Source organism: Schistocerca americana, chromosome 1 (assembly GCF_021461395.2).
Source record: "Schistocerca americana isolate TAMUIC-IGC-003095 chromosome 1, iqSchAmer2.1, whole genome shotgun sequence".
Lineage (NCBI taxonomy): Eukaryota > Metazoa > Arthropoda > Insecta > Orthoptera > Acrididae > Schistocerca > Schistocerca americana.
In genome coordinates, this window is record NC_060119.1 from 605,569,579 (window position 1) to 605,595,983 (window position 26,405).

General features: G+C 40.3%; 1 protein-coding gene across 7 annotated transcripts in view; it reads left to right on the plus strand.

The window, feature by feature from the left end:
- LOC124607094 (protein SERAC1) overlaps positions 1-26,405 on the plus strand; it is a 276,482-nt gene that overhangs the window by 37,795 nt on the left and 212,282 nt on the right. For 6 of the 7 annotated variants that reach the window (XM_047139315.1, XM_047139324.1, XM_047139331.1 and 3 more), the window contains one exon: positions 6,027-6,209. In XM_047139315.1, coding sequence (XP_046995271.1) covers positions 6,027-6,209 — 183 coding nt within the window. Of the gene's footprint in view, positions 1-6,026; positions 6,210-18,708; positions 18,972-19,061; positions 19,220-26,405 lie in introns of those variants that run through there. The other variant, XM_047139290.1, reaches the window with a different exon arrangement.

A 26,405-nucleotide genomic window follows, 5' to 3' on the forward strand; every position in this document is an offset into this window, starting at 1 on the left:
TGTTGGAGGAGCAATCTGTATGTACATCTCTTACTGTGAATAAGTCAGGGTTGTGTGCATGGATCACCTTTTACAAAAGTGGTGATATCTCGGGACAAGTGATATGTGGTAATTGGACCTTCAACATTTTTGCTATTTGGCAAGAGTGCAGGTTTTCAACCATGGAACACTTACAACCAATACTAATTCAAGCCATCCACGGTTATCAGGAGCTAGCGATAGCTGTATCACAGACAGGGCAAGTGTAAGTGAATGCCACTCATATTTACTGTTTTCCACCGTATAATGAACAATGTATTTATTGGGACTCTTACCACCAATGATTCCAGGTATGTTTTTTGCTATTCAAATTTTTGTCTTCGAAAGACAAAAGATAATGTTCTTTTCAGGATCACCTAATACATAACTTGGAGCAATTGATAAATCTGGTGGAACTTGGGTTGTCTAGAATATTTTGTTACAAAAACATTTTTTGACCAAAAAATTGTGTTATTGCAGACAGGCTATGATTTTGGAAATGAAAAAGGGGCCCAACCAGTTATATGCATACCAAGCCACTGACCTAGATGGACTATGCATGAATTGCAATTTCAAATGCTGCTGTGGGCAGACCTTTGTGGATCCTTTAATCAGTGATATTATAATGTTACTTACACCTGATTTGTATGTGAGAAACCGCTTATTAAGGATATCTGAGCATTCTCTTATAGAAGTAATGTGAATAGCTCACACCCACAAAGTAGCCCAAGCAGCTCAAAATTTGTGCTGGATGAAGAGGTCACAGTAGTTAGCTCTCTCTGGCACCAGTCATGCAGGATGATACACCAGTTCTGGCTGGGACCTTCTCTGGCTGTCTGGATAACTCTGCAAGCAAGTTTACCCATGACTGAGTGCCATGTCCACAGCAGCACCATTGCTGAGCTGTATATATTGTTTCCTTCATCACATATGCAGTGCATTCTCTAAGCAGCACACAATGTGCCATGGGTTTGACAAAAAGGGACACTTGTAAGAAGTTTGTTGTAGTAGTTGTGTTGCAAATATGTCTCAACCTGCGAAAGAGAACCAAGTGAGTGACCAGGCTACCTAAGTGCAGACCTCTCAGAGTGCAGCCAAGAAAATGTGCTTACAGGATGTTCATTGGCAAACACCCTTTGAGGTTACTTTTGAACACTGATGCTCTGTGTAAGAACCTTCAACATTGCAGCGTGTCAGCAATCATTGGTTAATATATTAAAAAACTAAAGACCCGCCTCGATTGCGAAAGATGCGGGTTTTTAGTTTTTTAATAGATTCTCTGTGTCCTTGCTAAAGCAGTGTACTTACGTAAGTTTAGGATCACCATCTTTGCAAGCAACTGAGACAAATTATTGGGCATAGAGACATGTGCCTTCACTAGGAAAGTTTCTTGTTGCACTTACTTGTGACCATGTCACTCACCCAGTAATTTTTCTTGTGGTAGCTGTCCACAAAGGTGACATTGTTTCTGGGAAAGACTCTTTCCACATTTTTGAATTTGCAATTCATGAATGGCATGCAATCTGAAGGGCTTTGTGCCACCTTAAACAGTCTCTGTATGGACAGTCTCTGTGATATATATGTTCACATTTTCTGTCCTGTATTAGGCAAGATAACTGATTTCCAGGCTCACATCACTCTTAAAGCTATGTCTGTCCCAAGTTTTTTCAAAGTTCACCTGGTGCCCTTGACTCTGAAGGATCCCTTCAAAACAGGGCCGGGCAGACTCTCCCATGAAGACCTGTTAATACCTCTTCTTTGTAGTCAATATGCCACAGTGCATAAACACAACAGCACCATGAGACATTGTAATGAATTTAAAGTAACTGTAAACACACAAGCTGAAGTTGAAACTTATCTTCTGCCAACCCTGGTTGAACTTTATGCATAATTAGGTCATGACACTTTATTCAGCAAAACTAACCTCACAGATTTTGAATCCTATTGGATGCAGCAACATGAGCTTACCTAGAGCTAAATACACCCTACATCCTTTGCCCTTATAATAAGTTACATTTCAGAATCTCTGTAGCAGCATGTGCTGTATTTCAGCATTTTTTGGATCAATTATCATAACGTATCCTCAACGGTGCCACATACTTTGATGATATTTTGGTCACAGGTACAACTCCAGAGGATCACCTTCACAACGACAGATTTTATTCCAGAGACAGCAGCAAAAAGACTTAAATGTAACATGTGCAAGTGTTCTTCCAAGCTGCTTCCTTGACGTATTTAGGGCTAAACTCTCAGCAAATGTAGTGGAACCAACAAGGGAGTATGTTGTGGTGATCTATAAAATGAACCCCCCCCCCCCCCCTCCTCCTTCCATTAATATAAAAGACTTGCAAGTGTCTCTGGTATGGCCAATTCACTGCAAACCTAGAACAACTCTCTTACCCACTGAACCAGCTATGATGCCAAGGTGCATGTTGTAAGTGGTCAGTTTGCTGTCAACAAGATCATCAGGCTTTAAAACACTGCCTTAACTGAGGACCGTATTTGCATCGTACACTCCTGGTCTGTCTCTAATAGTAACAACTGATATGTCCCCCTACAGTATTATTACTGCAGTCTTGTCTCATAAAAACCTTAACAGCACTGAGCACCCTATTGCATGTTCTTTAAAGGCCTTATCTGCTTCCCAGCAACACTGTTCTCAAATAGAGCGGGAGGCTGTCACTGTTATTTAAGCAGTTCAGAAATTTAAGTTATTCCTTTGCATGCAGATTTTAACATCAAGTGGTGTCATGGCCCCTACTACCTAGAACCTGACATTAAGTTGTTATGCTCACTTTGTGCAAAATGGTTAGCTGAGTACGTTTCCTGGCCCAAATATCATCCCTTACGGCCATCGAGGCATCAAGTACAGCTAAACCAAAAGTTTCTGTTGTAAGTGTCAGATGAGGACAACTGCTACATCCTGGTTCCTCCCTCTCTTTGATGATGAATGTTGTGCTTCCTGCACACTGCCCATTGGAGCATGTTCTGGTGCGAGAACACTTATTCTGTCCAAATATTGACTCTGACATCACGGACCTGGTCTGCCAATGTTCTGCCTTTCAGGCCCATCAAGCTGAACTTCTCTCCCCGACCCACTGCTGCAGAGTCATGGGAGTGCTTACACTTAGATTTTACTGGCCTCTTTTTGGGATCCATGTCTTTTTTCATCATTGATTCCTTTTCTTACTTCCCTTGTGTGTTCCGCATGTCTCAGGTCACTAATACCACTACTACTATGGTGTTGAAGAAAGTCTTTGTCCATAAAGGCATCCCACACATCTTGGTTTCTGATACTGGGATGCTTTTACCTTCTACATTTCGAACAGTTTTGTACTCTTAATGTGATGGCACTTCTCACTATGCCTTTTCACACCACATCCAACAGACATGTGGAATGCTTTCTTTCTGCACCTTCAAAATCTAGCCCCACAAAAAAATGATGTCTAACACCATGTGTAATGCCCTCTGTAGTTTACGAGCAACTTATGGGGTCATGCCAATTGAGGATCGCAGCCTGACAGTGGTCTCATGGCCATTCTCGTTGCACACGCTTGCTCACCACCAGCTCATGTCGTTATCAAGGCTTCGCCTTTCAGGGTGAGCACTCTGGTGTGTGCCCATCAGTCCAGGCACTATCCAACCTGGATCCAGGGGATGATCTCCATCCATCCAGGTCCATGATTTATGCTGTTACCTGCACCCATTGACTTTGGAGGTGCCATCAAAATCAACTTCATTTCTGCCAGCCTAGTCAGCAGCTACCTGCTTCTCTACCCTTGACAGACCCTTGCGTCATGTGGTGATTTGTGCACCTTCCATCAAGCCTTATCCTGCCTCAGCCTTCCACAGTGACACCCATGGATACCAACCTGTCGCCATTCCTGGTGGCAGCTCCTCCAGACTATGTACTACCTAGATATTCTGGTGGTCACTATTTGGCAGGAGAAGGGGGTGGGTGTAGTGGTGTCACCTGATGTCACTATGGAAACTGAATAGTGGGCACAGCATTACTGTTGACCACTGAGGTGTCACTATCCAGTAGGCACTTGTCATCAGGAGCACACACTGACAACACCATGCCAGAATCTGGCATATAAGATAGTCCAGGGTCGGTCTTAGCCAGTTGTAGTGCAAGGTGTTTATATTGTGGAATACGTTTGTCATAGGTCAAACTCTCTGTCAGTTGATAGCTGAACAAGATAATCATTCTGTCAATATGGATTCTTTTCCCGTAACTGTAATGTAACAGAATGCTTCTAGTGAGAGGTTCCCTTCTCCAAAATGTAGAACAAGCTACAATCAAGGCCTCTTACAAGAAACAGGGAACATGCTGCAGGCATATGTACACCTGTTTGGGAAGGAGCCTTTTGGAGATGACATGTCTGACGGTAGAAATGAGTAATAGATTCAATAATGTAATCAAAGTGTCATAGGTAGTCAGTCAAATGGAAGACCTTGAGTTGAATAGAAGAAAGAATTACAATAACAGATAACAAGGCATCCATTATAAGTGTTTAGCAAGTTTTCATATTGGAGAGATAGGATGATGAATGAAAGGATAAGGGAAATACTGAAAGAGGAGCTCTTGCAGAGCTGGATAGAAACATGAAGGCTAGGATAGTATGGGCACTTAAAGAGCATGGAAAATGAGAGGATTTCCAAGAAGATACATGAAACGGAGATGCAAAGGAAATGACCAAGAGGAAGACCAAGGGATAGATGGCTGAAAGGTGTGAAGGAGTGTGAAAGAGGTGAGAACTGGACCAGAGTGAACACAGAAAGATGGTAAGATTTATATTCCCAACGGACCCAGCCTGGGACTGGACACTGTTCAAGATGATGGCAATGATGATTTTCGTATGTAAAAAGAATAATATATGCAAGCTCATCTAAAAACATCAATGAATGGTATTATAAAACAAATAAAACAGACAATATGAACAGAATACCATTATTTCCTGTCAGAATACTCAACATTGGTTAGAGCAGAAGCTGAAAACGGTCACGGTGAATGGCAGCTATGTGTAACCATGAAACAAATCCACTTGCTAGTACTCTGAAATTCTAGCCCAAAGAGATGAATTGATGTCAGCAACATTGTCGACACTGTATCATAGAATTTGAAGGTAACAGTTGGGTTTAGATTGTCAGGTACGAATTCCCTGTGCACCATACTTTTTTGCTGTCGTGAATGTAAACAACATTGTATCGATTATCGGTATTTCATGGTTGATGAACACCACTGCTCTGATTGCCACTTGGACTTTACATTGAAGTGGTGTTATGATCTGAAAAAAGTGTAATTTAAACCTCTGATGGTTTCTTTCCATTTTGGCTTCTGCTTATTAATATGTGGTGAAATTTATAAACAGATCTCTTTCTTATTCAAATCTTTGTGAATGATTGTGTTAACACTGTCCTTTCTGATACACATCCTCAAACACCAACTTTAGAGACAGCTACTAATTTTGAGCTACCATCAATGGCACTTGCCCAGTACTGTCTGTTTTTATGTAAATTGATACTTGATCACAGTTCATATTTAACAATTTCTTTTCTATGCTAGAAAACTTTGAACATATTTTCTGCACCAATGTATGTATCGGCATCACTTTTTTGTGCATTTTATAGCAATATAATTCAAGTCTTTAAACTCATTTCAGCTGCTGGATTGCAGCAGATAATTTAGTTAGGCTTAAGGTTTCTTGATGCCACATGTACTTCTCATCATTTTGGTTGAAGTACATGTGGACATTTTCAAGATGTGTTACCATTTAGATATTCACCATACATTTTATATGCTCATTGCAGAAAGAATGAAATTTGATAAAAATATTTTAGGCCAGTTGTTTCCATTTTTAATCATTTAATAACTTTTGCTGGCATTTGTGGGACGTGATAAATATTTCATAAAGTAAATGCAACAACTGAACAAAGTAAATGTTGTGTAACAATTGTTAAATAATCACAGTTCTAGTGACAGAAATAAATTTTATTATTTTCAGATGATATTAACTTGTTTGCTAGCAAATGTAGTGAAAAAGATGTAAATCAGATACTACCCTGGAAATGGCTGGAATCATGGAGACAATCACTTGCCTGGCGGTTACTCTCTGTTGCCAAAACTGGAGATAAATATGAGAGACTAAAAGCAGTCAGAACTCTTGCTTCACTTAAAGATCTTAAAGGTATTAAGTTAAAACATCATTATGTTTTTTGGTCCTAGCCTTGTATTAACTAATTTTTTCTTTCAAATAATGTTACATCTTAAGTCAGACATTAATAAATACAGATTAATTGTCTCTGTTTATTAATTGATGTAAAAGGCAAATATGCAAGGAAATTTGTTGCAGAATGTAAATAATTTTGAAGAGTAAAAGTATCAACTCAATGCTTTTACTATTCAGTGAGTTGTTAGCTTTGCTCCTAAATGGCTTACAAAACGAATTACATATAGTTGTGGCAGAATGCAAACAAAATTTAGTAATAAAGGTAACAATCAATGCCTCTGCTGTTCGAAGTGCTGTTATCTTTAGTCCTAAATGATGTGCAAAGTGAGTTATATAAATTAAAGGAAAGCAACATGAATATTTGCCAAAATTACCAAATGATGACCAGTATTGTCTAGTGAGCCTGCCTCCACAACCAACATCACTTGTACACACTAGTATTCTACTATAAAGTAATTTATTCAAGTAGTGGTTATGGCAGAAATTTTTTCCCCCACTGTTTGACATTTAAGTGAATGATGATTGGTTGTGTAAAGCTTTTGATCACTAGACAATGTGGAACCTCACCTCACTGTCTCATTAAACGAGGGCATTAGACGCTGTTGATGCAATATATGTATGGGATTGGGATGTTAAACATGATAGCTTTCCTGGTATTAATCAAGAAGAGAAATCCATGTTTCAGCACCATCCCCTCCTCTTTTTTTCCTCTCTGTATTCCAATTTATCTTCTACTTTTTCATACTATCAGCAGTACAAACATAATAGTGCGATCAGCATAAATTAATTTCACTCAGCAGTATGAAAAAATTACATGTAATACGTAACACAGCTTACAAAGAAAATGTGCCCAGTGGTTGTGACTGAATGTAACCTTCCTAATTCACACTGTTGAACACCTAGAAACCTCTTAGACAATAATTTCATTTTGTTACAACACTCAATTAGGGCTAACAGCATTTATTGAACGTGATTAATTTTTTCAATTTTTGACAATAATTTAGTTGGATAGATAAAAAAAAATTTACTCACCAAGTTGCAGCAGAACACACACTTGAAAGGAGGTTATAGTTAGGCATGCTGGCTTGAAGGGTTGAAGGGGAAGGAAGAGGGGAGAAGGAAAAGGACTGGAGAGGCCTAGGAAAAGGGATAGATTTCGGGAAAGTCACCGAGGACCATGGGTCAAGGGAGACTACAGGATATTGCATGTTACCAGAATACACCCTCTGCCTGTGCCCATTCATCCTAATAGATAATTTGGTGGTAGTCATGCCGATGTAAAAGGCTAAACAGTGTTTACATAATGGCTGGTACATGATGTGTCATTTCACAGGTGGCTCTCCCTTTGATAGTATAGGTTTTGCCTTTTACAGTGCTGGTATAGGTGGTGATAGGAGGGTGCATAGGGCAAGTCTTGCAGCAGGGACAGTCGCAGGGGTAGGAGCTGTAGTGTAGCGAGATGGGTGCACAAGGAGCGTAGGGTCTGACAAGAATATTGCAGAGATTGAGAGGGCGATGAAAAGCTATTGTAGGTGTGGTGGGCAAAATCTTAGACAGAATGTATCTCATTTCAGGGCATGATTTTAGGAAGTTATGGCCATGTCGAAGTAGCAGACTAATAAATTCCAAATGACGATAATACTGAGTGAGCAGTGGTGTGCTCCGAAGTTGTTTTATGGAGGGATTGTTAGTACCAGGATTGGATGTGATGGCCCGGGAAATCTGCTTTTTAACTAGTATGGTGGGGTAATTACATTCACTGATGGCTGAGGTGAGAATGATGTAAAGAGTTTGCTTCTGAAGAAATACATTTGCCTCGAATGCCAGGACTGTATGGGATGGAATGTTTGACACAGAAAGGATGGCAGCTGTCAAAACTTAAGTACTGTTGTTTGTTAGGTTTAATGTGGACAGAAGTATGTAGCTGGCCTTCTGTAAGGATGAGATCAACATCAAGGAAAGTGGTGAGGGATTCGGAGTAGGACCATGTGAAATTTAATTGGAAGAAGGTATTTAAAGATCCCAGGAATTTGAACAGGTCAGCCTGAACATGAGTTCATATGGTAGAGATATCATCAATGTATCTAAACCAAACCAGAGGCTGAAGACATATGCATCCCAGGAAGGCCCCATCCAGGCCACTAACGAAAAGGTTAGCATTGGAAGGAGCCATCATGGTTCACAAGGCTGTACCCCTGCACTCTTTGTTTCTCTTTCCCTCAAAGGTGAAATAGTTGTTGGTAAGTCTGAAATTGGTTAAGTTAGTAGGAAGGATATCATAAGTTTTGGTAGCAGGTGGGCATTGACTTAGGAAATGTTCAGCGGCAGACAGACCATGTATGTGGGGGATGTTGGTATAGAGGGAGGTGCCATCAATTGTGACAAGCAAGGTCTGTGGTGGGAATGGGATGGGCACAAATTTCAGATGAGTGAGTGTGCATGGTGTGGGTGGGGTGAGAAGTTCTATGGATTGAGGTGTTAAACCGTGTGAGGGACCTCATGTTCTAAGGGGTGATTGCAGGTCAGTTCGAATCATAGGGGTGGGATCTTGATGGCAGACGCTGTATGAGGAGAAGGCAGACAGGTGATGTGGACCTCCACTAACATACCCCCACCCTTACCTTCTTCCTAAGATCTACAAAACCAATCATCATGGCCATAATATAGTATCCTGTCTTAGTTGACCAGCATCTGCAACCCATAGTACAAAGACTTCCCTCCTATATCAAAGGTACCAACCATTCCAGAGATCGACTGAAATCGGTGCCCTTCCCACTCCCACCACACACCTTACTTGTCAACATTGATGCCACCTCCCTCTATACCAACATCCCCTACCTACATAGTCTGTCTGCTGCTGAACATTTCCTCAGTCAGCACCCACCTGATTCCAAACTTATGATATCCTTCCTACTCACCTTGATCATCTTTAGACTAACCAACAATCACTTCACCTTTGAGGGGCAGACATACAAACAGTGCAGGGGTACTTCCGTATGAACCAGGATGGCTCCTTCCTACACCAACCTTTTCATGAGTCGCTTGGATGGGGCCTTTCTGTGGTCCATAAGTCATCAGCCTCTGGTTCAGTTTAGATACATTGATGATATCTCTACCATATGGATTCATGTTCAGGCTGACCTGTTCAAATTCCTGGAATCTCTAAATACCTTCTCCCAATTAAATTTCACATGGCCCTATTTCGAATCCCTTGCCACTTTCCTTGATGTTGATCTCATCCTCACAGAAGGCTGGCCACATACTTCTGTCCACATTTAACCTAATAACCAACAGTACTTAAATTTTGACAGTTGCCATCCTCTCCATGTCAAACGTTCCCTCCCATACAGCCCTGGCATTTGATGCAAATGTATTTGTTCGGAAGCAAACTCGTTACGCCATTCTCATTTCAGCCTTCTCTGGACATAATTATCCCAAGAGCCTAGTTCATAAGCATATTTCCTAGGCCATCATATCCAATCCTGGTACTGCTGAGCCCTCGAAAATCAACTTCAGAGCACATTGCTTGTCATTCAGTATTATCCTGGTCTTAAATGTATTAATCAGCTATTTTGACAAGGCCATAACTTCCTAAAATCATGCCATGAAATGAGATCCATTCTGTCTAATATTTTGCCCACCACATCTAGAATAGCTTTTTGTTGCCCTCCCAGTCTCTGCAATTTTCTTGTCAGACCCTACACTCCTTCTGCACCCATCTTCCTACCCTATGGCTCTTATCCCTGAGACTGTCCCCACTGCAAGACTTGCCCAGTGCACCCTCCTACCACCACCTATACCAGCCCTGTAACTGGAAAACCTATACTATCAAAGGGAGAGTCACCTGTGATACGACATATGTCATATACCAGCTATTACATAAACACTGAATAGTGTAGTCATGCCTTCTACATCAGCAGGACCACAACCAAATTATCAATTAGGATGAATGGGCGCAGGCAGAGGATGTATATTGGTAACAAGCAATATTCTGTTGCAGAGCATGCTCTACAGTATGACAATTGTGACCTTGGTGCCTGTTTTGCTACACGTGCCATCTGGATTCTACCCCCAGACTCCAGTTTGTCAGAACTCCGCAGCTCGGAACTAGCGCTACAACATGTCCTTGTTTCTTACCACCCACCTGGCCTTAATTACCATTAATTTTTTCCATCTCAGAATTTCTTTACAGTAGCTACTCTTTTCTTCACTCTGTTTTAGTTTTCTACATCTTTTATTGTCTTATCTGTCTACTTGTCACTGTCCCCATCCCACCTCTGTTGTGTACAGTTCACTTAGCATTTCACTCTTATTAACTTGTGCACGATGTTTAAGCAGAAATCTCTGTCTAGCTTATTACCCTGTCTTCCACCTTTAAACTCTCAGGTTTTCAGATCTCGTCTGACGCAATCCCCAAGAATCAGTCTTTCCTTCTCATCCCATCCAGTAAATCTCCCCTGACCTGTGGTTCTGGGTGACTTTCCCAAAAATTTACCCCTTTTCCTAGACCTCTTTAGTCCTTCTCCTTCACCCCTCTTCCTTCCTCTTTAGCCCTTTTACCTGAAGAAGGGGCTCTGAAAGATTGCCTAAGTATAACCTCCTTTTAGGTGTGTGTTCTGCTGCCGCTTGGTGAGTAGATTTTTTATCTATTCAGTTAAATTATATTGTCAACAATTAAACTTCTGTAACAATAAATTAAAATTGCATGTTACCCCCTGAAACCAAACTGTATTCAAATTAAACAAACCAAAAGTTAATATGAGATAGTTTCTGATTACATTTTAATAAAGTTCAAGCACTACTTACTTGCTAAGCACATTGGTATGAAGTTGCATTAAGCCTGTTGTTTGCAGAAATTACATGTACCTAAGTCACAGCACTAGCCACATGGTTTTGAGTTCATGGGTAGAGACAAGGTGAATAACATCAAATAAGAAAGAAACCGCCACTGGGCGATTCTGTATTTGCCCACTACAGGATTTCACACGACTAGCCAGTGATATCAATAGTGCTCCCACCACAGGTACACCTGAAAAATGCAGACAGTATCGATACATCTGTATTCTCCATTTGCACGTGTGGTAGATTTACTAAACACGTGATATTTATAAATAATTTTAACATGTAGAATGTCTGTAAAATTCTGGCTTGGTTATGAATGTATGATATGCATATCAGGATATGGTAGATACTGTGTTACATGGGGAATTTAGTTGGTCATAAAAACCTGTGCTATGGACTTGATCTGTATACAGAAATGTTCTTGTGTCCTAGAACTTCCTGTGGTTTGAGAAGCAGGTCTGCAAGCAGTGAAAGTGTCTCAAGCTAGTACAAAATATAACCTCAGGGTACTGAATCTATTGCAAGTTAATGTTCTTCAGTAGCATTGGAATAAGTGAGCACATAGCTGCATTCATTCATTCACGTAGTGAGATATGCCAAATCATGAAGCAGAGTCTGCAGGTGCATGGAATGAATCAGATTGTACATAATTTGGCAGAATCATGCACAATAGATTAGCTCTGTAAAGTAAATGGGAAGCCAGTACCCTTGAGTTCTTTTAGAAAGTATTGCTTTACAGTACTTTATCCCAGTCATTATATTTGGTAATGAAAACATTTTCAATCTCGTCATTATGCGTGGATGTAGTAGACGTGATGGATGGTGGCTTTATGTCTATCTTGGCCATTATGAATCATTCACTACGCTTTTCATAGTAGTTTACCTGCATTCATGTTTTCTTATTTTTCTGCCAGAAAGTGCAAAATTACAAAACAGGAATTGCTATAGGAGAAATCCAAAGCTGTAGAAGTAGCATGCCTGTGGGGAATATGGATGCTGCAGATAGAGAAGTGAAAAAAACCATTGGTGAAAAGAGAATGTCATAGGTCTGACGACAAGACAATAGAAGCAAGGAAGGGATAGCTTAAAGGTTGAATGAATATTAAAAAAAAGAAAATTGAAAACACTATAATGGAAAGGGAAGAGGAAATAGAAAAAGGTGAGATGGCAGATGTGATGCTTTGAGAAAAGTTTCACAAAGCACTGAAAGACCTAAGTCAAAAAGAGGCACCTGGAATAGATGACATTCCATAAGAATTTATAAGATCCTTGTGAGCTTAAACCTTGAGAAAACTGTTGCACGTGGTGTAGAGAATATGTGAGACAGGCTAAAGACTTCAATAATAAAGTAGTTGTATTACAAAACTATCAGTTCAATAATTCCATGATTCCAAAATAATAACATAACTTCTTAACAGCAGCTTGAATCTACTGGTAGCAGATGCCCTGTGATAATATCAGTATGGGTTCTGAAGGAGTGTAAGAACACATGAAAAAATACTAATCACAAGGTGTGTCTCAGAAGATAGGCTGAAGAAATGCAAACTCACATTTATGGAATTTGTAGATTTTTGAGAAAGCTTTTGACGGTGTTGCCTGGAGTACACTGTTTGAAATTCTGAGGTTATCATGGATAAAATACCTTTATAGAAACCAGACCACAATTATATGAGTCAACGGGTATGAAAGGTAAGTAGCAATAGAGGAGGGACTGAGACAAGGTTGTAGCTATCCCTCATGTTATTCAGTCTCTAAATTGAGCAAGCAGTGAAGGAAACTAAGGAGATATTTGGAAAAGGAATTGAAGTTCAGGGAGAATAAATAAAAAAAATATTGTTTGCTGATGACATTGCAGTTCTGTCAGAGTTGGCAAAGAAGTTGGAAGATCAGTTGAATGGAATGGTTAGCATTTTGAAAATATAAGATAAACATTTAAAACATCAAATAATGAACTGCTATGGTATTAAATCAGGCACTGCTGGGGGTATTAGGTTAGTAAATATCACACTACAAGTAATATATAATTTTCTCTGTCTGAGTAGCAAATAACAGATAATCAGATCGATTAGCTTTTGGAGGTTTTGTAAAAGAGTTTGAATTTTTAAGGAGAAATGTTTCCTTATAGGGCTTCTACAGATCCCCTAGTTCAGACTACATGAGGTTCGTCTCCAGACTTGATGCAGTGCTGGCTTGATTCTTAAGAAAGAGAAGCAGTTGATTTTCTTTGGGTATTTTAATATAAGCATTGTGGCTGATTCTCCAGGGAAAAGAATGTCAATGGATTTACTTGAGTCTTACAACCTGATTCAGACAGTATTCTTTCCAACTAGAATTATTAAGAAAAGTAGCAGCATAGTCAGAGATAATATTAGATTGTTCTCTAATTGATGTGCATGGTGGAGAAAAATTAGTAACAGACCATAATTTACAGATAGTAATGCTGAAAGAAATCAAGGCGATATCATACCCCAAAGAAGTAAACAAAACATTTAGAGATATCAATCCACTTGCAATTCAGACATTTAAAGTCAACCTCCAGGCATAACATAGCAGGGAGTCTACAATATAGACAACTTGAATGACAAATATGATACATTCCTTCAAACCTTTATCATTTCTTTTAATAGCTGATTTGTATTAAAAAAGTGTAGTTACTTGTAGTGCTAATAAGCAACCAGTTTTTTTAACAAATGGATTTAGAAATTATGTAGCAGGAAACAGAAATGGTATCATAATGTGTAGGAGAGTCCAGACTGTAGCAACAGAATTGTGCTACAAAATGGAAGGAAGATTAGGGTTTAATGTACCGTTGAGAATACTGTCAACAATGCTGTTGACAACTAACTCATTAGAGACAGAATTGTGCTACAAAATGGAAGGAAGATTAGGGTTTAATGTACCGTTGAGAATACTGTCAACAATGCTGTTGACAACTAACTCATTAGAGACAGAACACAAGCTTGGATTGTTTCAAGGATGGGGAAGGGAAGCGGCTGTGGCCTTTCAATTGCACCATCCTGGCATTTCTCTGGAACAATTTAGGGAAATCATGGAAAACCTAAATCAGAATAGCTGGCCACAGATTTGAACCATCTTCCTCCCGAATGCGAGTCCAATGTGCTAATTGCAACACCACCTTGGTTGGTGAATTTTACATCTGACAATACTGCAAAGTACTGAGGAATGTTATCAGACAGACTAAAAAGGGCATTACACCGAGAGAATAGAAAGTTCTCAGGACAAAATTAAACTTATATTGCCAGTTATGAAAGGAAGTATCAGTGCAGAATGTTGAGTGTTCAAAATATTACTCATTTCTTGTATGACAGTGAAAAAGTTTGTGGGCCACCTGAGTTGTGTAAAATATTTAATAGTTTTTTTCTTGTCATTAGTAGGAAAGTCAAAGCAACATTTTATTGGTATAGGTAAATATGTAGAACTCCTGTAAGCTTGTGTTCCATGATAACTACATAACTGTCTGCTACAGGAAACAAGAAAATATGACAGTGAATCAATTATCACATTATTAAAGAGAAAATGCTCGCATGGGTATGATGAATTTTTAAGTAGTATTGTGAAGATCGGTGTACAATTCACTAGTTCTGTAACTTGGCACCATTGCAATAAGTCTTTTGTATGTGGTCATTTTCTTGACAGATTTTGAAGCCACTTTTTAGCAAAAGAGGTAAAGTAAACAGTAATCAGTTTCTTTGCTGCCAGTGTTTTCAAAAGCTTTTGAGAAATCAATATATAGGACTATAGTGGCTCATTGACTGCACATAATTTCATAATTTGCTGTCAGACTCTCAGTTTGGCTTCCACAGAAAATCCTACTAATTGTTTTGTGCCTGAGGTACTAGCAGGTCTAAATGATGGTGGGCTGAGGACAGTAGGCACTTTTCTTGGATTTAACAAAAACATTTGATTGTGTAGATGATACAATACTTTTGCATAAGTTGAAAATGATGGAATTAGAGGAAAAAACTTTACAATGGTTCGCTTCACATCTCAAAAGTAAGAAGGAGAAGGGAAAAGGGACAAATTTGAACCTGGCTAGGGATGGTATATAGGAAATATATTATGGATAATAGAACTGATATTATCCTTGTCTTCACTATCTGATAGTAGATGGCTAGTCAGGAAGTTAATTCTTTTGAATATTATTGCAATAAAAGATCATCTCTGAATTAATGGATAAGTCAGCAGGTTCGTCATTCGCATATTTAATATGAGCATTGAATTGTCATTTCATCTGTCATTCCAGATAAGTTCTAATATACTGTGTCTCTATAATATGTCTGAAATCTCATTAAAGACCATCATTTCTTTAAGTTAACATATTTACTGAACTGGAACAAATGCATTAGGAATGTGGTGTATGATATATTTTAATATGAAAATATTTTTATTGCTGTGAAGCACTCAAATGCCCTTGTATTAAGACAGATGTACTCTACAAGAAATTAAGAATGAGTGGGCTTTTAAAAAGGCTGAAATTAATTTTATTTTATTCTTTAGCGACCAGTGGGTCATTACAGTATTGACAAGGATTCATATTCTGCGCTATTGATTCCATTGCTTTGTTACAGTCTCTGACCAAAGCCGGAGGTAATGCAAATTTTCTAATGCTTCATACGACGTATGCTTAAAGCTCCTAATGGTAGCAGACATTATTTATGTAATAAAAAGGCTGACACCATTCTGGCATAACTCCTCGGCTTTTTGAAAAGATTATTATTTTGGCCAACGTTGAAGTTTTGTTTGCTTTTGGGGAACTTTGATTGTTTTCTGTTTTTGCAATGCGAGGATATGGTTGTTAATTTTTGTTCTGGGTATACTTTTTTTTTATTACATCGAGTCTGACAATGTGTATCATTTTTTTACAATTTTTTACAGAAATTTTCTTTTTTAGACATTGCTTTTTAACTTTTTTTGGTTGTTGCTATGTTGAAGTATTCTATACATTATAAGGTCACATTTTGTGTTCATCCCAGATAAATTATAACTTTGCCTCACCATTCAGTTTATGTTCAGTGGAAAACTGGGCAAAACCATGAATGAGGCCTTCAACCTAATGTTACAGTTAATTTTGTTACTTTGAATATTTTCCATTAACTTTAAAAACAGCAAACAATTATTATTTTACAATTACAAAAAATTCATTTTTCTTTGTTAGACACTTTTCATAAAATGGTTGAGGGTAAGAGTTCTTTGCTCTTGTGGAACGTGTTGGAATGTTCAAGTAGATTAAGTTAAAATTTTTTAAATACATATGCAAAAGTATTTGATTCGAAGTTTTTTTGAGAATGAAGTCTTTCATGATGACACTCGTATGTAAAACGGTTTTGGTTTTGTTGCCGGGTAAAATCTCGAGCATGTAATATGTTCAGAACTAGATTACATAAGGCTACTGTGGGATGTGGGAATCCGGATGTGCATGAAATTAATGAGATGGAACAGCGAAATAAGTTTCACAAAGTGGCTGGCACTCCAGGTTTATCCCAGAAGTCTGTCACAAAAGGATACAACATGCGGCGCATGGGAGGCCACCAACAGACTGAACCCATTTTGCTTGAGAGAAGGATGAGAAGGTACATCCGGATGGGCCAAAGCTGGCTGCCAAAAGTAGTAGAGTTCTGTCCCACCTCGTTCTTGCCAGCTCGATATGCGGCCTCCGCGAGACCATTCACAGCACTCTGATTGCTGGAGGATATGTTGGAAGTGTACCCTCATCAACGATGCTTCACCAGAGTGTCACCCTGTCAGCATTATTCGCTGTGAGAATGGTATGCTTGTGAACAAGGTGTGTGTTGTTGGTGATATCCAGTGTTATTCATTATTGTTCCAGCCTGTGCCTAGCCCTGGCTCTGGAGTGAAACACAATTTCTGTGTATAGAGAATGAAATTTGGAAAAATAAAATATTTTGATTAAGAAGAAGGCTTTTCACACTCAGTCTGTTGGTCCATCAATCACAAATAATTTGCAACTCAGCAAGAAACTTAAAGCTGGTAGTCACAGTAGACCTTGGTATGATTGTCAGCAAGGTTGAAATGAAACTTTTTGACTGTCCAGGTAACTGTAAGGGCTTCTAATTTTGTCATTGAATGTGCTCACTAACAGTCCAACAAAACCTGATTAGCAAACGCTACCTTACAAACACTAGGCTTACCATTCATTTCTCATTGCTGAAACAAAACTTCCACAAAGTGCACAAACTATGCGTAAGTGGCAAGACAGCATTACACTGACATGTAAGGATGTAAAACATATTTGAGTTAATGCAAGCAGCTTTTATGTTTTCAAAATTCACCTGACATTCCTTCGACTAGTGCCATGGGACTTGTTTCCATAATATTTAACATTGGCTCACAATTAAGTAGTTGGCCAGGCATGAACCACTTAGAAAGTGAGGCTAATCTGATGAATGCTTTGAGTTGTTTCTTATGTCTTGGGACAGGAAAATCTTTCATTGCTCCTGATATTTTCTTTGTCTGACAAAATCTCGTGTGGCCTAAAAATTTTATTCGCTCAGGCCCGAATTTTGACTTTTGAAGACTGACTTCTTGAAATTTGTGTAATACTCTCTCAATAAGTTCCACGTGTTGTTCTCATGTTAGTGTCGCGGTTAATATGTAATCCACAAACTAGATTACCTTGCACAGTAACTCTGGGCCGAGAACTGTATCTAGCATTGCTGTATATAAGCCCGCACGCACGTTCAATTTGAATGGTAGAATTTTGAACTGATAAGTGGCCTGTTTGTATAAAGGCTGATATTTTCATGCTACCTCATTCAGAGGAAACTGCCAATACTAGATACATAAATCAAGCTTTTTAGGTACTTTACCTCCATGAAGTGTCTGAATTTGCTCCTCAGTCTTGATGGGTTGAGTCTGGATAGTTGTTATGATTTTGTTTATTTCCCTAGCATCAATTACGAGCTGGACATTGCCACTTGACTTTGCTATTGTGAGGAGCAGCCTGCAGTGTGGGCTAGTAGATGGTTCAGTGATTTCCCATTCTAATATTTGTCAGATTTCTGTAGTGTAGTGCTGTGACGCAGCCATTGGCCAGAAAATTATTAGTCTTAAACAAAAGAAATAAAGAGTACCATGGAAGAGCCATAGAGTGTTGGGTTAACAACTGCTGCCAGTAGCCACAAGTGTGATGATGTTTGATCTTCAATAATAGATGTGCCAGTTGGTTGCACAGCAAGTATAGCAGATCTCAGCAGAAAAAGGCACTGCAAGGTGCAACTGTGTAGCAACCACAGCTGTGTCACTAAACTGGGGCAAGTCTCTTGTTTTTGCAGTGTAACTAGGCCCAGGTTTTAATGAAACAAATGGGCACTGGAGCCACATGAATAACTCTGAATTTCAAGCCAGGGTTTCTAGACCAGTTTGTGTATGTTGGCCGCACTTAGTCCTTCATAGGATATGTTGTCACAGCCTACTTATTGGCAACCCACACATGCTGAATCCAACACTGAGTTCATAGCAGTACTCAGTGCCACAACACAAGCGAAATGCTGTTTGACAGCAGTGGTTCATATCCTGCACACGCCCTCTTGTGCGTTCCATTGCAGTGACACGACTGGGCTGAGGGGCTGCCGAGCCTACATGAAGCAAAGGAGATAGTGCACACGCCACCACCATGGTCACATGTGGAGCCAAGGGACTGCCTCCCAAGTGGGGTGTCATCACAGTGCAACTCAATGTGGCACTGATGTCAGTGCTCACGTGGCTGCAGGGGCTGCCAGCCTCAGCAATGAGAGGTGACAGCTCAGTGCCACCAGGCAGAGGCTGCCACCAGTTCATTGGCCTAAGTCAGGGTCAGTGGGATCACCAAGATGTCATGTGCCTGCTTCACTACGCCAGGTACCAAGATCAATAAAGCTCTTTGAAATTGTTAACAGTGTTTTCCCTGGGCTCCATGAGCTGTCACCACCATTCACTCTTTCCTCACAGTGCCCAGCACTCTACAGAGTGGTTCAGAAGTGCATTCGAACCCATATCGACAGACCCTGTCATCTCTGTCACCACCCCTCTGATGCTGCAAAGTGATGTCTGTAGGAGTTCTCTGAGCCCATCACCATGTTGTTTGGTGACAGTATCTTCATTGTGTGGTGAGTGCAGCCATTTTGTGACTGTGAGCATCATGCAAGTCAGTGGGTTTTGCCAGGGGTTGGGTCATACTTTTAAGTTTAGTAGGTTACAAGTGAATGGAGACAGTATTTTTGGGGAAACATAAATATAAATGTTAATGCTCATCTGTCAGATATGGGCGATGTGGTTGTCATGAGCAAGAGGTGTAGCTCATTGTCTAGTAGTATATAAGCTGTTAAACATGATTAGTGATTTGGGAGGTAAGGCTAAGTTAAGTTGTTGTTTTGGTGTATAATAATAATAGTAATAATGAGTATGAGCTGGTAGTCAAGTGAGAGTAATTAAGTGATGGTGAGAAGTAATATGTTAGGTTACGATTAAATTTTCTCATAATTTTATTTCGTTTTTTGTGGGGCAAGTAGTATGACTCGGTGTTTTATCACAGATCGTGAGGAATGTTGGGATAGGGGTATGTTTTAGTGGTTTTTTCTCATTTATGATTTTGTAGTTGATAGGAGGCAATTATGTCATGGCCACAGGTGTCTCAGGTTGCAAGGTTGTCAATACAGTGAGGCGGTAGCAGGGAGGAGATGTTGAGAATTTTGAGGGATGAAGTAGGTAAATTGCAAGTAGACCAGGTAGAAAAGAATAAGGAATTATGGACACATTTGATGCTCAGTTGACTACGGAGAGAATGAGAAAGGAGGAGAAAGAGGATGCAGAGAGGTTGAAGAAGAAGAAGAAGAAGAAGAAAGTTGAAAGTGAGAGGAGCAGGCTTGTGGGTAATTTCCCTGTTTCTGCAGCAGGTGTGACTACTGTTGACATAGCTAAACCTGTCGAACCTGTGAAGAGTAGGGCAGAATGTCGAAGTTGGTTAGACAATTCTTTTAATGTAAAGGTTAGATTAGTTGTAGATGGTGTTGAATTATGACTTCTTGGAAATTTAAGCAAAGTACAGAATAATGACATTGTTGAAGTGAAAGTGAGTAGTGTAACAGTTCCAGCTCCAATATCCAGTGGAATTGTGGTGACTGGGGTAACTATAGTACCAGACAGAATGAATAAGGGTTGTGCCGAAGTGATTAAGTGTGGGGATAGCAACATGGGTAATTTAAGTGTATTAGTAGTAGTAGTAGTAGTAGTAGTAGTAGTAGCTAGGCCACTGGCTGACAGTGGGTATTAAATAGTCCGGGGAATTTGGGCCAGGTTCACAGGTGGGTGCATGTGCCAATGATTTTTGCATCATGCAGAATGGAACTGCATGTGGTTTTGTTGTTTTACATACTATTGGGAATGCACACGGTATTGTTGAATGTTGTGTTGCAGATGTTGCACAGGTACAGTACATATGTTTTCTGAGAAGCAGAGTGAATGGAGGAAAAGGAAAAGAAGGTGAGTTTGTAGATTGGAGAATCAAGTGGAGGGGGCTGAATCTGTTAAATAGTGTATGCTAGAGGTTCAGAATGCGGCATGAGCACAAGCACAGGGTCACATCCTTGCAGGACAAGCAGCTGACATGCACAACAAGCTGTTTACAGCACAGCTGAAGTCTGATGTATGCAACAAGTCTGAAGGGTGCAAAGCAAGCCTGAAAGTAAACATTCTGACTGAACATCATGACAAAGTTAACTTTTGGCAACAGAAAGCTGTTGTCTGTGCAGAGCTGTCATGAGGTGCACCTAGTGTACAAGACAGACCAGTTAAACCATGTACAAATATGTCAAGGAGTAATTTGCATTGTACAGTGGTACTAAGCATCAGAAAGTTGTTTTAGGTGAGCAGGAGTACCAGAAAACCAGGCATTCTGAGGAGAATTCAGTATGTAATGAGCACTACAGTGCGAGAAGTGAGTGGGAATACTTGTCAAAGTGTGTTGAATGGTAGTACAGTATGTCGTTTTCTTGTAAGGATAGTTTTGGAAGTCAGTTGCCTTGGGAAGCATAAGGAGAACTTTTTCGTAAGGGTGAAGTTCCAAAAGTTGTGCCAAAGCAAAGGGTTAAGCAAAACTAAACAGGAAAATGGGATGCCAAGTGTAAGGTTTTAATGAAGCCATACCTTGTTTAGTTGATATTATGTTAAGGATAATTGATTAAGAAAGAAAGATTATCATATTAGTTTGTAAGTGTGGAATGGAGAGTTAGAAGTTTTTGTGTGGATGAGTATGACAAGAGGTCTAACAGTGATATAAGTTTTGTGGTATCTGAGTTAATGAGCATGGAAGGGGATTAAACAATATGAGCAAGAGATAAGAGATAGATGTGTGAAGTCAGGGATGAACATAATGATTTGTGCAGTAATTAAGAATAGCCCATTTTGGTATTGGGTACTAGTTTTATGGAGTAACAGTAGAAGTAATTGCAATACAGTTCTTCTAGTAACCAAAATCCAATATGACCAGGAGACGCAGGCAGACTGGCTGAGGGTGTCAATGGTGAGTTGCCAAAAACACAAAAAGACAACAGCTATGGACAACAATGAAGGCAACAACAACAGCAATGGTTAGGTATGCCAGAATAGCAAGTCCGAAGAGCGATCCAAATTGAGAGCCTAGCTGTAGCAAATTCAGGAACTGAATAATGATGGGTATGATGTACAGTACAAGAATGCAGTCGGAACATGACTGATTGCTGAGCCCATGCACAGCTGGCTTTATAGAGCCCCCAAGCACCAATAGGCTGGCATGGTAGTCATGGCCCACACACAGTGCTATGGTGGTGACAGCACCTCTCACAGGTTGGAGGGACGCTGCCTAGCGGCTGTCGTCTAGGTCTGTGCCTTCTGACGAGCTGTCCAAATTGTCAGAACGCAATACCAGATTCCTCCCCCCCCCCCCCCCAAAAATGGGCGCATAGAGCCTGAAGGGCCTGGCCAGTGTTTTGGAAGGTGAACAGGTGGTGTCTCATCAGTGGAGGCCACCAGCTGGGAGAAGGAATGCGGGACTTCAGGTACTGTGCTGGAGAACCGCCATGTGGGGGATGACAGTGAGCAGATGGAGGCAGTGTTGATGTATCAATCTCCATACCCGTGTCTACGGGAGCTACCGATGGCATTCTGGAGCTTAAATGGTACTCATGAGATGGAGGGACATGTGAGGGCTGGGATTCTGACTCAGAGCAGTCAACTGATGGAGGGGTAGGCTGGAGACAGGGACACAGTTGGCTCCAAACTTCTCATAAGGTGCTGCTCATGAGTGGCAACTACCGTAGCTGGCATCCATGAAGATTGTGCCCCATAGGAACATGTCCAAACAGCCAAACCAGGAGGGTATCGTCCAGCATGTCAGGTCTGTGTTTCCTTGGGTCGGGGTGCCAGGAGATGGAGGTGGGTACACAGTTGTCGAACATGGAGGAGTTCTGCCAGCATGTGGTCCTGGACAGGGGTGGATCTGTAGGTACTGAGGAACATCCAAGTGCTGATGTTGTGGTAGATGCACTCACAGCCTTCATCATTTGTTGGTTAAATGTGTGCTCGATCCACTCCACTTCACCATTGGAGGAGAGGTGAAACGCAGGGCTACGTAGGCGTTTGATGCCATTAGCAGTGCAGAACTGTTTGAAGGCTGCAGCTGTGAATTGGGGCCCATTGTCAGTTAACGACGGTGTGTGGAAGTCTTTGCATGGTGAGAATCTGCAGAAGGGCATTGAGTTTGGCAGCTGTGGTGGTGGATGCCATGCTGACCACATAGGGGTAGTTTGAATAAGTGTCCATGACCATAAGCCACATTAAGCTGAGGAAGGAGCCAGCAAAATCTAAATGAATGTGATCCTGAGGGTGACAGGAAGTAGACCAAGGGTGAAAGACTGACGTGGAGTAGCCCGATGGTGAGCACAGGCAGAACAGCGGTGCACCATAGCTTCCACATCCTAGTTCAGTTCCAGCCAGTAGACATATTGCCTGGCAAGGACTTTCATCTGTGGCTTACCCCAGTACCCACAATGGAGGAGTCCCAAGATGTGTGTATGTAAGTGATTCAGGATGACAACACAATGGGTATCCCTCTCCGCATGCAGCAGGAGCACATTGGAGATGACGGACAGATGGTCAGAGAGATGAGCCCAGGCCCAGAGCTCAGGAACAGCTGACTTTGAAAAATTGGTGGACCACCATGGAGTACATAATGCATGACACACCACAAGATAAGGTCACTGTGTGTGTCCGCCACAACATGAGTAGTGGTAGTTGAACACCCATCCAAGGTGTGGTGGTGTTCCATGTTGATGTGAAAACAGGAGAGCTTCAGTTGGTCATATGCCATGTCAGCCCTGACAGTAAACATATGAGGACATCTGCATTTGCACAGTGTCAGTAGCCCTGTGCTTGATGGCATAATTGTAGGAGCTAAGGAAAAGAGCCCAATGCTGGTGCCTTTGGGTTGTCCACTCTGGCCCAAAGAGTGCTACTAATGATTTATGGGCCATAACGAGGGTAAGCTGGGTTCCAAATAGGTACACATCTGGTGGGCAGACGTCAGTGTTTTTGGTACATAGGTGATGAGTTGCTCCGTACCATCATCATTACGGTGTGCCAGCACTGCACCAATGCCATAGGGAGATACGTCTGCAGGCAAAACGAGAGGGCATAATGGGGAAAAGAGTGTAAGGCAGAGTGTAGAACATTACATGTGCTTCAGTTGTGTGAAGGCTTGCTCACAGGCGGCTGACTGCTGAAATGGAATGCCTTTCTTCCTCAGCTGGTTGAGGGGTTGCATAATGTGTGCTACCTGTGGAGGGAACTTAGGATAATAATTCACTTTCCCCCAAAAAAGCCTGCAAGTCCTGGAGGTTTTGGGGACGCGGGAGAGAATCAATAGCGGAAGTATTATGGCCAGTGGACTGAATCCCAGCTTTTGTGAGCAAGTGGCCTAGGTAATCCACTTGTTCCAAAAGAACTGGCATTTGTGCAGATGACACTTGAGCCCTGCATGATGCTATGTTGTAAAGAGAGAACATAAGTTCCATAGGCGGTCTCGATGCTTAGTACCCGTAACAGTGAAGTCATCCAGATAATTGGTACAAGCTACGATGGGTAGGGTTAACTGTTCCAGTATCTCTGGAAGATCGCTGGAGCAGAAGAGATCCCTAAAGGCAAACACTTGTATTTATATAAGCTGAAAGGCGTATTGATGAAACAGTGCATTGCGATTCCTCATTTAGTGGAATCTGTAAGTAAGCATCAGCGAGGTCTATTTTAGAAAACATTACATCCAACAAGCTTTGAGAGGAGGTCCTCTTGACGTGGTTTAGAGTAGGTTTCCACCAGAGTTTGTATGACCCCAGCATCGTCAAGGTGGTCGAGTTTGAGGATAATGGCTATTCATAAGGAGACTGGAAGAGGACATGCTCAAAAGAAATGGGGCACCCCATCTGGATGTAAAGAAATATGTGCCCGAAATTTGGTGGCACACCCCAAACCAGGCTCAAACAGAGATGTGAAAGATGCATGAATGTCACCAGGTTCCTGGAAGGGGACTGTATCCGAGATGACCTGAACTTCATCTGTGATCGGGAAGCCAAACAGTGAGAAAGCATCAAGGCCGAAAATGTTGCTAGCTGAATGACTGTTGAGAACATACTACATTAGTGGCTGCATAATCATCTTGTATATTCAGGGGCACCGACATAAAAGGTATTGGCGAGGGGGGGGTGGGGGGACTACTGGGGGTCTTGCCCCAGGAAAGTTTCTAAATTTTAAATGAAAAATAGTGAGTTTTAAAGGTTTTTTAAGCATTTTAGAGTCATATTGATCAACATTAGAACCCCAAAAACTGGACTCTCGATAACTCGACGCTCCGGGAAACTCGACAAGCCTGACACATTTTTTGGCTTTGAAAAAAGAAACAAAATATAAACATGCGCGGTATTTTTGTAAAAAGCTAATTTAATTTACATTAATAACCATGCTTATAGACTATTACAGAGCAGTGAATATATAGCTCTTAAAAGACTGAAATTATATTTAAATAAATCCTAAACTATCATTAAAAGAATAAAACATTAAGTATTGCTGTCACACAATAATAGCACTTTGATTAATAAGTGAAATAGCTAATTTAAGCTTACTTTGAATAAGGCTCAGTGTTCATTAAATAAAAACAATATCTCAAAGTTAATGCTTTAATACAGTTAATTAAGTTAATACAGTACGCCTACTACTTTCAGTCAGAAAGTATGTAAATAGCGGGTTTTAATTGGGTTTTACACCCTAAAAATATTTAAGTATTTGAAAATAACTAACACAGTACTATAGTAATATAGTACTAAACTAGTACTAATATTTCAAAACTGAAAATTTAACATTATTTATGTATTTAATTCTCTATTTTATAAAGATTTTTAATATTGTTATAAATGACATTATTAGGGCTAAAGTGTCTTTAGAAAGGTGCAAATGTCAACCATCTGACTGGATTACTGAATATGAAGCTGTTGATGACTGGTCAGATATCCAATTCATCCAAAACATCTCGATGGGCGTGAAGAACAGCCAAGTTGTTCAATCGCTTCTGTCCCATTGTTGATCACAGATATGACTTCAGAGATTTAAGGGTGCTAAATGACTGTTCTGCTGTTGCTGTCATGATTGGAACTACTTGGAGAAGCTTAATGCACTTCACTACTTCACATAACATTTCTTCAACTGCAGGCTCTTGTGTAATATACTTTCTTACATCACGCATGTTTTTAAGACCAGTTGTTTTTTATTAGTGATATCGGCTAACATATTCAAGTGTTGTAAGTGCAGTCTCTCAGTGTCTAGGTCATTTTTGAAAATCTCTGTTGATTTTTCCAAATTTGTTTCACCTCTGTTTACTAAAAGCAAGCACTCTTGTTCAACTGCAATGACCTGTGTGAGTCAAGTTGAAGCAAACCACTCATTAATGCAAGATTGCACCATTTCACAAACTTCAATGTAAATAGCTTTGTAGTATTCCTTTGGGGTTTTGAAAGTGTGCGGTGAACTGGCTTTGTTGTTTTCATACTTCTTTGGTATACTTTGATTTCGAGGAAGCGAAGGATCATCAACTTGTGAAGGTTTGCTTTTGAACACAATTCCCAAAAGTGTTCAAAACTATAACATTGCATTCAATATACAAATTAAGCCCTCATATATCTTTTCCAGATCAGCAACACTTATATGAGGGCATTAAATTTTTTCATTGATATCCTCTACTGGGTTCATTGAGTGGCAATAAAGATGTAAAACGAA